The sequence below is a fragment of the Myotis nattereri genome (genome assembly GCF_964212035.1).
Source record: "Myotis nattereri genome assembly, chromosome: 4".
In the NCBI taxonomy this organism is placed as follows: Eukaryota; Metazoa; Chordata; class Mammalia; order Chiroptera; family Vespertilionidae; genus Myotis; species Myotis nattereri.
This window is the reverse complement of record NC_138079.1, coordinates 44,204,660-44,218,180: the sequence shown is the minus strand read 5'-3', so window position 1 is coordinate 44,218,180 and position 13,521 is coordinate 44,204,660. Positions and strand designations below refer to the sequence as shown.

The following is a 13,521-nucleotide window of genomic DNA, read 5'->3' as shown; positions in this document are numbered from 1 at the left end:
AATGGAAATAAGTTTTTCCAGCTCCTCAATAAAGGTGGTTTGTGCCTTAGGAGCATATGCTTTTAACTCCACCCCCCACCCCTCCCCATTCCCACACTTTTCATATACTTATAGATATTTACAATATACTAATATTTATATTTAAAGGTTGTGCTGGGAATAATCAACACAGAATCATGGGTTTTATTTTGTTAATTTTTCTAAGGGACTTTAGAGATCATCTAGTCCAAGTCACTCATTTTAAGGTTGAAAAAACTAAAGCGCGGAAAGGTTATTGGCTCAGGCCCCTCTGTTAATTAGTAGGAATGCAAAAGCTAGAATCCAGAGCTTTGACTTCTACTCAAATGTGTTTTGCACGCACAGGAATAACTTTTTCAAGGGGAAGGCTTTTCCAGTTAAAATATTGATTCACCTCATGACATCTTTATGCAAGTATTTGATGCCCAAACTATTAAAACAAATTTTTTTGCACCAAATATAAAGAGTAAGCACATTTCATAGCCAAGGATTTTTTTTGAAGAACCTACTCTTCTGAGGTTATTAAAGTAGGGAGTATTCACGTCTGTCCGTAGATGGACTTTATATTGTTATAGGTAATCTCTTAAATTCATATTTTACCATAAATAATTTAAATTTGTTTTACTACCTTAAATTATATTTGAAAGTAGATTAACTTCTGAATAGTGAAGTACAAATATTTGTATAGAATATTCTCAGTTGCTAGTATACAAACTCTTTTGAGTTCTGCTGCTGTGTCATTACCTCAAGAAGTAAGCAGTTGAGGACATAAATGGTTAACAGATAACTTAATGTAAGGATCAGTTTGAATATTAAGAGCTTATGTCATAACAGCACTAATTTAATATTAAAAATGCTTTATAGCCTAAATATGTTAGGATTTTATTTTTCAGATGCTACATTTAAAATAGCCCTGGGAAATATATGTAGCCATGAACTACAGACCTAATTTCTAAAAGTGTTTTTAGAAAATACATTATAAATGTGGGATTTAGTTATATAAAGTACTATAAATCTGGCTTACCCAAGCCTTTGTTAAATTGACTTATATTAGTTCATTCTTAATGAACTTATATTAGTTCATTCTTAATATTTTACTTTATAATATTCAACACTTTATAGTTGATAATTTGCTTATATTCCATGAAAGGAATAATCTTATATTCAAGTAAGTTATGTATTGTGATATAAGTAGACAAAATTATTTTATAAAAAATATAATAAACATTGAATTTTTAACAATTTTAGGAATAACTTCAAAAATTTTGGTGCCCAAATCTGACTGATCAAAAATATTCTCCTTCCACTCAACATTGACTAATCTCTAAAATGATACTTTTAGGATGTTTTTCAGATGGTTCTTGGACTAATAGAGTCAACATATCTTAAGCAGTTTCTGATTTATCTAACAACATAAGTTGAATAGGATTTTAATATGAGACCAATTTTTGTTAAAGGTACACACTTCATAATGTGCTAGGCTCAAAATATATAAAAAATTTCAACTTTAAACATTTATAATCAATTTTGAATCACAACAAACCCTTGATGAAGTAAAGCAAAAGCTCTTTTTACCACAGTGACTCTTAGAAAAGAAATATTTTTATCATTTTAAACAGAACTACAAAAGAAAGGGTGAAGAAAGTTGGCAACTTTAAAATTATTAAAGGAAATTGATAACAAGATAGTTCAGTCGGAAGCATATACTTAGAACCCAGTTTGTATAATGATGTAGCCAGTAAGCCTCTTCCTGAAGTCCTTGAGCTTCAATTGCCTGAATTTCTTAATTCTTTTTGCCAATTAGATATCATTACCTTAATAATAATTCACATTTAAAAATTGTTTTACTATACTTTAGTCATTTTGGTGTTTTTTACAGTTTTCTCAGAAAATTTCCCAGATAGGCTACAGAAAAATAAAATATAATGGTAATTTTTCTTCAAAGCATTTATTCTACTGAAAGCAATCACATATGGAAGTAAATTGATTTATGTTTTGTATAATTCTAAAAAATTTTAAAGCAGTTTATTTTCAGATCCGTATTTTACAGTGTGCTGTTTTTTTATGTGTTTGTTTGGTTGGTTTTGTTTATTTGTTTGTTTTATTTCAATAGCCTTTTATGTCACCTCGGTACCCTGGAGGTCCAAGGCCCCCATTGAGGATACCTAACCAGGTAAGATTTATGTGCTACTTAAGTTTTTGTTCATTCATTTGTTTGTTTTTTTTAAGAATCAATAAATATCTGGAAAATGTCACAAATATTTTTTACCTATGAAAATATTAAATTACCCTTTATCCCATTTAAAGCTACTACTAGTAATATATAATCTACTTCAAGGGTTGGCCACTATGACCCATAGGTTGGATGACTGTTTTGCACATGAAGTTTCACTGGAACACAGCCACACTTAATTCATTTATGTATTGTCTATGGCTTCAAAGGAAAATCAAGTGATCATGAGAGAGACCTGCAAAGTTTGCTGACTCAGAGTCGACCATGTACTTTGAACCTAATTTTTAAATATATATAATTTTCATAAATGCTGGTTATGTTCTCATTTAAAGGATGGCAATACACTTTTCTATGCACATACTTTGGTTTATTTTTCAAATATGTTTTCAGTATCATGGCTATAACATTTACATCAATTTTTCCCAATTGACAAACCAGACATATAATTAGCTGCTTCTAGAAGGGTTAGCTTTATTCATAAATAATTAACAATGGATCTCCCAACATTTTACCAAAAAGAAGCTCTGAGATTTTATAAACTTTTGTCCTTGGATAGTTTTTTTTTTTAATCAGCATCATAAATATTTATTCGCTGAAGCAAATAAAGTGTAATTTTTACTTGCAAGAAGTTTATAGTTTAATTTTAGGATACAGATAACACAAGAAGAAATGAAATGTTTAACCATATGGAATAGTTATGTCAAGATAATTGTTTTGTCACTTTCTCTAATTCTGTTATTTGTATACCTCAGCATTTTCCCAGATTTAAAGTATACCCGTTATCAAAATAAGTTCTCTTTTTCATTCTTACGCTTTATTTTCACTTTCCTTCCTGACCAACAAGATAAGAAAGTTGTGCTTCCTGATACATTTTATAGCAACAGAGCCTGCTTCTCTCTCAGCTCTCACTGAGATTATGCAGTGTCCTTGAAGTGCCCTAGTTTGCTGGTTCTCTGCTTCTGGTGCACAGTAAGGAGTGCCAGCACCCCCTTCCACCCCTGGGGACAGCCTTAAAGCAGAGCTGGAAGTCCTCACATTAGCAGCTGGAGGAGTTTTCTCCTCCAGACTGAATTTGCATTCAGAACATAGGGCTGTGGGAACATGCATGAAATAAGGAAGGGACGTGCACAGATGCCAAGTGTTGGAACATACGGAGTTTTGTGTTCTCTGTGGGTGAACCTGTGTATATTGGCCTGTCTGCTTGAATAGGCGCCTGAGTCTTTTAAGTTTCTTTTCAAAAGACAAGAAGTTGCACCTTTTATTGATGTCTTCATGGTGTTTTAGACTTCCCATCCATGAGTTTGTATGTTACATACATCTAAGAGGTTCCTGAAATTCTGAAAGAAATGTGAATGTCTTGTAGTAGTGTATTGTTAGAATTTTTAACTTCATATATTCTATATCAATAATGAAAATCTGACAGAATCATTGGAGTTGCATCCATTTGACCTTGTTGAAATGCGGCTATTTATAAGATACTGTGCTAGGCTCTGTATCTATAGACACTGACAACATGAAACACTTTAGGAAGAGGAATGGATTGTTTGTGGGCATGTGGAATTGTAAATCTAGAGTTTTTTAAAGAAAAAGTTTATAATACATCTGGATTTATAAAAGAGGCGATTAAAGAGTTAAAGGTAATAAAGAGTTATGATACAGGCACTTTTTCCTCAAGAATTTCAAAATCTTTACCTAAGGATATTTTAAAACAACTGTACTCTTCTGTGAGTGGCTCCTTTTTCATCCCCCCAACAACAAATATTTAGTTAACTTCATTAATTCAAACATCTAACTTTCAAATTTATAATAATTTACATTTATACTATTTTCAAAAATAATTTTCTAAGTATATTAGTTCTGTTAATAGTGTAAACATACAGTTTTAGGAAATGTTTAACCTATTTAGAAGCATGACCCTTTCAAGCAACAAAACGGTTCTTCAGTTTCATTATGTAGTCATTAAAGTAGATATTGGCAAAACTGTTTTTGGTGATTAATTCAAATGATGTATACAAAAACACAAATATATTAAATAGTTTTTATTTGGTCTTCATTTATAGTGATCATAAACTAATGAAATTTTGTTTTATTGATAGATTATGCCTAAGAAAATAAAAAGTGAAATATTAACCTCTTTAGTGGTGTTGACTATTCATTTGAAATATGTTAATAGACATTCCTTTAATAAACAGATCCTTCAGAATTTTTAATGATTAGACTATAGATTTTAATAGAAGGTCTCCTGAGATGGTTTTCATGGTTCTGGACTAAATTCACAATAGTTTATATATTTATTGTTTGTATATTCATAGGACTGAGTATTTAGAATATGGTATAGTATCACTATGCAAAAAAGTATATGAAGGAGTCTCTAAAATGATGAAACAAAAGTCAACTTACAAAAATATGCAATTTGGTAAAGAATAAATATACATGAGAAAACATATGAAGCACAGATGTTAAGTTCAAAAACCATTTTTTACTATACAATTTTACGCTGGAATTAGTTCAGCTTTCAGAATGGGCCATTGGTGTTGAAGTGTCCACAACCTGGAGTAGAGCAGGTCTTTATCCTCCTCATAGATAAAATGTCTAATCAGAAAAATTCACAATATTCATTCAACACCATGCTGAGAAAACCAAGGCAACCAGAAATATAGATTGTTAATGAGTGACACCAAGAATAAACTATTGACTTATTGATCCTATGGAATTTTGAGAATTTATACTCTATTTCTGACCATTCCTAAAACTCTGTCAACAGGTATGTGAATAGAAATAACACATAATTAATGCTATTGACAATTTTATATTTTAAAGCTGAGTTGGGTATTCAAAAGCACATAAAGTCTAACTATTTTGCTGAAACTCTCAAAAATATTTGTCCAATAATAGATAAGTGGTTAAATAAATTATGGTATATCTAAATGGTGAATAGTATACACCTATTAAAGGGCATACTATGGAATTAAATTTATAGATATGATCAAATGTTTATGATCTACTAATAAATGTGAAAAAGAAAGCACAAGATGTATATAGTACAACAGCTTTGCTGTACATACTCAGCGAATTTCCTCCACTCATGTGCCTCCATCTATAAACATACATTTGTCACAAAGAGTACAAGAACCATATCCTTTATTTCTGAGTGGTAAAATTATGAATGATTTTTTTATTTTTAAAGTTTGTATTGAGCAGGTAATAATTTGTGATTATAAAAAAATATTAGTCTGGTTATTCAATATTTATCCTTTATTAATTTATCTTTTATTAATATTGAATGTATAGTTTTTACAATATAAGGAAAATATAATGGATGCTGAGTATAGATAAATCTTAAAAAGGATTTACTTCATCACTTTTCAGAAAAAATCAGCAGGCATTTGAGCAGGAAAAAAAATCAGTGGGACCTTTACTTTTATACTGAAAATAAATTTACTATAGTCCCATATAACCAAGGTATTTTAAACAAGTTACATACTTACATACTCTTTTTCACAAGTTCTCTTATCCAGGATAAATGCTATTTAGCATTTCCTTTATCAATAATTTTCTTTGTAACATTTTTCATGTTTAGAATTTGACTTTTATTTAATGAGGATATGAAAAGGTAAGAGACAGACTTCGACTGCAAAGAGAAATATGCTCTACATTGAGTAAATAGCGGGAGTCTTATAGCTAAAACTGTAAGGAGGACAACTACAGCAAATCTCTAACTTTAAAAATTAAATATGTTCCATGTGTTTAACATAAATTAGTGGTTAATGATGAAAGCATAAAGTAAGTTTCTTTGCCAGTTCAAAAAGATCCCTTTCTATCAACTGGGATCTCCTTATTTATTTGTTTCTTAGTGATAATTATACTCTTAGTGTATTTAAATTACTATGTGAAATCTAAAAAAGCAAAATGTGTTATTTCTTTATGAATTTGAATTATGAGTATATTCTTGGATATATGTATTTCCAACTAGTTTCTACTATTATAGGACAAAGGAAATTAACAAATTCAGTGTCTGACAAAAAGAAATTCATTCTCCTTCCCAAACCAAGAAAAATTTACATAGTGAATGCTGTGCAGTCTTACTCAATTTAAGTTACAGTTATATAGAGCTTTTTTTTTTTTTTACTACTTTACTATTTTTCTCAAAACATATCTAGTTCTTTTACAGCTATTTTGTTACATCCTTTTAGGATATAAGCCAATGAGGAAAAAATTGCATTGCCATATTTTTGATTGGACATTTCATAGAGTTGTACAAAATCTCCTTTAGAAATATTCAGTCATTCAACAAATATCTGTTGAGGTTTATACTATGTGCCAGGCACAATTTCAGATGCGGGGCCACATCAGTAAACAAACTAATGAAAATCTCTCTTCTGTGGACCTGGCATTCTAATGCAGCCCTGCCTGGGATGATGGAAATGTTCTGAGTCTGCACTGTCAGATGCAGTAGCTTCAGTGCTCTGAGCACCTGTGAGCACTTGATATGTGGCCAGAGTGACTGAGAACAAAAAATTTAAGTTAGTCATTTTAATTATTTTCAATAGCCACATGTGGCAAAGGGCTAAACTGAGATATAGAAAAAAGAAAAATAATATATCAAACGATGACTTGTGCTTTAGAGACAAATATCTTGCTACACTGACGATAATATTTCTGTACTTCAATATCTTTTCGATTCATACTGCCTTTTTATAAAAAAATTTAAAAAGACAATGATGTTTTTGAAAGGACCTTAATTGTGTTAAGCATTTTAGGTGCAAATGCTAGCAATGCCCAGCAAGTCATTTTGGAGCAAGTCACTTAACCTGGGTCTTGGTATTTTTTACCAGTCAAATGAGAGTGGATTCAGGTATTTCTAAAATCCCTTCTAGTTCTAAATTTTCTTGGTTATATTATTCTATTTCTTTTCAAATAATTGAGGAGGTCCATTAAAAATTTGGGTACATTAAAACTGTTAACTGAATTATATCATAAAACTTTTAAAATTAATAAATGTTTTCCCTCATCATTGAATATTTAGTCTCTATGAGTAGACTATATGGTGATATTCAAGGAAATATACACCATAATCTCAAGTTACTAGAGAGGCTTAGCTTTGATTTCATGTTCTTTGTAAATGAAATAATTCTTGTTTGAATCAAGAAATTCCTGCCCTGGCCAGTGTGGCTCAGTTGGTTGGGCATCATCTTGTGCACAGAAGGGTTGCCAATTCTACCCTGGTGGGGGGGCATGGAGGAGGCAGCTGATGGATGTTTCGCTTTCACATAGATGTTTCTCTCTTTCTCCCCCTTTCTCCCTCTCAAAATGAATAAAAAATATTTTTAAAAAGAAATTCTTTCATTTAAGTATTTCTGTTTTAATAAATTTTGTATTATTTAATCCTTTTTAAATTCTAGAATTTAAAGCTTATCATTTAAAACTTTTGGAGTATGTTGATCTGATTTGAAGCCCTGGTTTTGCTACTTAACAATAGTATAACTATAGACAAATAAACAGATTACTAATGTATTAAAGCTCAGATTCTCATAATAAAAAAGAATTAATAATAGCCTCATAGTATTGTTGTAAGCACTGAATGAAATAATAAATATAAAGAGCTTAACACAATTCCTGACACAAATATACCACCTCACAAGTGTCCATTGTTGTTAATATTATGCTGGTTATTATTAAACACCTCCATCATGAGCATTATTTTGTCTGTCAGAGTGAAGATCTTTTATAGACCGAATAATATATGCCAAAATATTTTACTAAACAAATCTGAATGGAGTTCATTTAACATGTTAAAAAATATGAAAATGATAACAAGATTTATAAATTTGTTTTTCCCCTGATACTAATGGTTTAAAGAATGCAGCAATTATGCCGTTGATGCCCTTGTCTGTCATTCCAGGACTGATAAAAGTGTTTTAAAAGTTAAAGATTTTGCTTATTCTAAAAGACAGGCTTTTGAAAGACATGAATGACATTGACCAAGATTGCTGTAAGATTATGTTATATTTTTTAAATGATGACTAAAAACAGAGAAAGACTTGTCAATTGTTCTGATAGTCCAAGATAAACAACAGAAAGTAGAATTTGGAAGAAAATGGTTTCCTGTGATAAAACATGGCATGTCCAGTGAGATTTAGAAATTCAGAATCAAAGTCCAGAGTATAAAATTAACCACTTAGAGACTTACAAAAGCAAGAACTTCAAACTCACAACTGAAAATGTTATATGTTGATTAGTCATGTATAGTCTGTGCTCCTAATTCATTTTTTGTCTAAAAATGTCTCTTTTTATTAAGTATATTGGGGTGACATTGATTAATAAAGTTATATAGGTTTCAAATGTACAATTCTATGATACATTATCTGCATATTACATTGTGTGTTCACCATCCAGAGTTGAATGTTCTTTCATCCTCATATATTTGACCCCTTTTAACCTTTACTTGCCCCCAAACTCCCTCCCCTCTGGTAACCACCATACTGTGGTTTGCTTTTCTTGTATGTTCATTTGTTGTTTTCAGTTTTATATCCCCCATATGAGTGAAATCATATGATTCTTGACCTTTCTGTCTGACTTATTTCGCTTCTTTATAACTTTTGACAGAGTTGGCCACTTCTTCCTTCTTGAAACTCCCCTCATGCTTTCTGAAATGTTGGTCTTGGTCCCCCTCTTAATTTCATACCTATTCACTTTTAGTTTCCTTTTTTATCTCTCTTTGGTATTTCTAAATAATTATATATTTGATCGTTTTGTCCTTCTCTTTGAAGTCTATTCCATTCTTATGATTTTATCACTGATGATTCCTAAAATTGTCCAATTTAAACCCTATTCCTTAAATAAATATTGGTTATTCTGAGCCCAGAGGCACAAATGGGTTCCATACTCTCTCAGAGCTTATACTCTTTTGGAGCTATAGAGAAGAAAACAAGCTATGATCATAGTTAAGTTCTATGAAAGTGAGGTATAAGATCCCACAAAAGCAGGGAGGTGGGGGAATCACACAGACATAGCAAAAAGAACAAATGGCCGTTATGGTTGTGAGATTGGTTTTATTGAACAAATAAACACATTGATTAAGCAAACAAGTAAAAAAATATTGAAGAAGAAAAAAATATATTGAAGATAATTAAAGTTGGTTTCTCACTGTTGGAGAAAATAGAAACGGGGGTGGGGGGTGGACCAAGATGGCGGCATAAGGTACAAACCTGTACGTGCTGCCCCCCACAACAACATTAAAACCACAACTATAAGACAAAACAGCTATCATCCAGAACCATGGGAAAGCTGACCGAGTGGAAGTTCTACAACTAGAAGGAAAGAAAAAAGCACACTGAGACCGAGTAGGAGGTAGAGGCACCAAGAACAAAGGTACAGAGGTGCTCACAAGGCTGCTGCACCTTGGTGCACGTTTTTTTTTTTCAATTGGAAGGGGATACAAGCTCTCGAACGCACTGAACTCATTTATGGCGAGATACTAGGGTCCCAGGCTCCTACCGGGAGAAACAGGACTGTCTTGCAGCGGGTCGGAAAGCAAGGGTGACTTTCTCACAGAGCTGCTCGCAGGGATCATAGTTGCTGTGGGGGCGTGTGGAGTCTGAGTCACAGAGTCGCTGAGGACACCATTGCTGTTTGCTCTGCCCTGGGGACTCTATGAGACCCCACCCCACTCAATTTACATCCCCTCCCAAGTTGTGCTTGGCGGCACAAAGGAGACACCTGTGCTTTTGCAGCCTAACAAACTGCAGCTGAATCAGAGAGCTCCAAAACTTCCAAACTCCAAACAAAGAGGAGAAATCTGTTGATATCGCTGTTGCTCCTGCTGGGTTGACTCACACAGTGGTTGACTTGAAGATCCAGGAGCCAGGGTACTTCGGGTCAGATACTAGATTTACTCAGTGAGCACCAAAGCCCCACCGAAGCAAGTCCTACCGCATAGGGTGTCTCCAGCACAGCAATTCTTCCACTATAGACACAGAGGGTCCTCGCAGTCAGCCAAAAATGCGGAGACAAAGAAGCATGTCAAAAATGAAAGAAATGAAGGATAGCAAACTAATGGAGGACATAGAGTTCAAAACCACAGTTATAAGGCTACTCAAGAATCTTCTACAAACCTCCGAGGAACTTAGTGAGACCTCCGAGGAACTTAGTGAGACCTTCAAGGATCTTAATGAGAAGGCCAAAAAGATGGAAAAGGACCAGTCAGAAATTAAACATACACTGACTGAAATTAAAAATAATATATAGGGATCCAACAGCAGACTAGAGGATCCCAAGAATTAAGTCAAAGATCTGAAATACGAAGAAGCAAAAAACACCCATCTGGAAAAGCAAAACGAAAAAAGAATCCAAAAATATGAAGATAGTGTAAGGAGCCTCTGGGACAACTTCAAACGTACCAACATCCAAATTATCGGGGTGCCAGAAGAAGAGAGAGAGCAAGATACTGAAAACCTATTGGAAGAAATCATGACAGAAAACTTCCCCTACCTGATGAAAGAAATAGACTTACAAGTCCAGGAAGCGCAGAGAACCCCAAACAAAAGGAATCCAAAGAGGACCACACCAAGACACATCATAATTAAGATGCCAGGTGCTAAGGACAAAGAGAGAATCTTAAAAGCAGCAAGAGAAAAACAGTTGCCTTCAAGGGAGTACCCATACAACTGTCAGCTGATTTCTCAACAGAAACTTTGCAGGCCAGAAGGGAGTGGCAAGAAATATTCAAAGTGATGAATAGCAAGAACCTACAACCAAGATTACTCTACCCAGCAAAGCTATCATGTAGAATTGAAGGTCAGATAAAGAGCTTCACAGACAAGAAAAAGCTAAAGGAGTTCATCACCACCAAACCAGGATTATATGAAATGCTAAAGGATATTCTTTAAGGGATAAATACCACATGATCTCACTCATTTGTGGAATATAATGAACAACATAAACTGAAGAACAAGGACTGTCCAGAGACGGAGAGGCATTGATTGGACTGTCGGGCCTTGGAGGGAAGGTAGGGGAGGGTTGGGGTAAGGGGGAGAGATCAACCAAAGGACCTATATGCAAGCATATAGGCCTAACCGAAGGACATGGACAACGGGAGGCGGGGGGAGCCTGAGGGCATGAGTGGTGGGGGTAGGGGATAATGTGGGGATAAGGACATATCTTAATCAATAAAAAATATGTTTAAAAAAGAAAGAAAATAGAAACATAGAAAGGTAAAAGGCTAAAAATCTAAGGATCTAAGGTTTTGGATTAGAATTGCAAGTGTTGAATTGGTGTTAGTATGAATTTTTGGTATGTATATACACCATACAAAGAGGAGGGATATTAGTCATAGATGTAGATATGTGTGCATATGCACATACATATGTAGATTTTTAAGCTCAGAGTCTACTGAGGGGACCTAAAAGCAGTGCACCCAACTAATAATGCACCCTTGAGAACCCATGTCTGGATGCCTATACACCGTTCTTCACTGGGAGGAATCAGAGCCCTTTGGAGAAAAGATTGATTCCAGAACTAGGCCAGAAAAAGTATGAGATTAACCTGGAACATCTTTTGCCAGTAAGGAAATGCTGAAAATATGATGAGCATTTATGAATATTAAAGTGATGACTCGATTAGAACACATTGAATATAATAGGAATCAATAAGTCTATACTAAATAAATAAGAAAATGAAAGGTCTTCCTTACAGTTGGGATACCAATTTATAAGCCTAGAAAGAATGTATTTGGCAACTATCATAGTGCTTAGGAGTTGTCAGTGGATGCTAAGCTGGTGCGTTGATAAATGATTAATGAGGAGTAGAATATTGACAATCTTGGAATAGCTCTAATACTAAAAGTAATCAATTACAAAGAGGAAACATAATGATCTTATAGTGTAGAATCATGGCAGAGACCAACACAATCAGGTGATAAAAGTCAACAATATGGGTCAGTGGTTGAGCGTCGACCTATGAGCCAGGAGATCATGGTTTGTTTCCAGGTCAGGGCGTAAGCCCCCCGATGCAGGCTTGATGCCCAGTGGGGTCGTGCAGGAGGCAGCCGATCAGTGATTTTCTCTCATCATTGATGTTTCTGTCTCTCCCTCTCCCTCTATGAAATCAATTAAAATATATATTTTTTAAAAGTCAGTATCACTATTAGTGGTCAGTCAACCACATGTGCTCTCTAAAGTAATCACTAAGAAGAGCATCACCCCATTTCTGTGATGCTCCTGGTAAAAACAACATTACCTTAGCCTAGGAGGTCATGAAGAGACATCAGATCCTCCTGTAGAATTTTAATATTCATCCTCTTTAAAACTGGTGAGGACATGATAGGGAAAGGCTAAGGAATTACACTGCTTAGAAGCGCATGAAGAAATATGACAACTAAATGCAACATGTGTTCATTGAGGTCCTGGTCCCAGAAAGAAAAAAGAAACATTTTTTAGACAAATGGCAAAATTTGCATGAAGTCTGTGGCTTGGACAGTAGTATTGTATCTGTGGATTTCCTGTCTTGAGAAGTTGTGCTGTGGTCATATAGGAGAATATCCATGTTTAGAAATTATATTCTGCAGTACTTTGGTGTGATGGAGACAATATTTGTGACTTGCTCCCACTTGGTTCCGAAAAGACTTAGGATAAAAGCATAGAGAAAGAAGGAGAAAGGGCGATGGGGCAAATGTGGTGAAATGTCAACAATTGAGCAATTGGTGTCAGGGTGTGTGGAAATCTTTATACCAATTGTGCAATTTTTCTGTAAGTTTGAACTTTAAAAACAATTACACATATTTTAAAGCAAATAGAAGGAAAACTTACACCAGACTGTGTTTGTAGGAAAGAATTTTGTTAGGAAGTGATCCCGAATCTGGGATCGAAAATATGTCAGCAATAGGCACGTTAGAGTCTGTGAGCACCTTGAGAGGAGAGAGTCTAGTTTTAGTTCTTATTTTATTTTTTATGATTGACAATTAGACATTATTGTTGATTGCATGAATTGAAAAAAATGGAAAGAAATTTGGTATGACTAAAAATTAGAATGTCAGTGTAGCAATGGAAAGAAATTAGGCTGGAAAGGTTAAGCAGGAATTCAATAAATATATATTGAGTGTGCTTGTAAGCAAAAAAAATTCAAGTAATTATAAAATGGCTTGAGAAATGACAGCTCTCTACTGTATCCTAAGTGATTGTTAAGTAAAGAGTTCTGATCTACATATATAAATTCTTTAATATTAAATTCTTTTGAAATTATAAGTAATTGGATAAGATTTATCCTGCTTAAAG

General features: G+C 33.8%; 1 protein-coding gene across 26 annotated transcripts in view; it reads left to right on the top strand.

Moving 5' to 3' along the window:
• Positions 1-13,521, top strand: part of SSBP2 (single stranded DNA binding protein 2) — a 221,293-nt gene that overhangs the window by 164,142 nt on the left and 43,630 nt on the right. For 17 of the 26 annotated variants that reach the window (XM_081089459.1, XM_081089462.1, XM_081089445.1 and 14 more), the window contains one exon: positions 2,132-2,191. The exons of the other annotated variants lie outside the window; for them this stretch is intronic. In XM_081089459.1, coding sequence (XP_080945585.1) covers positions 2,132-2,191 — 60 coding nt within the window. The remainder of the gene's footprint in view (positions 1-2,131; positions 2,192-13,521) is intronic. 26 annotated transcript variants of the gene reach the window in all.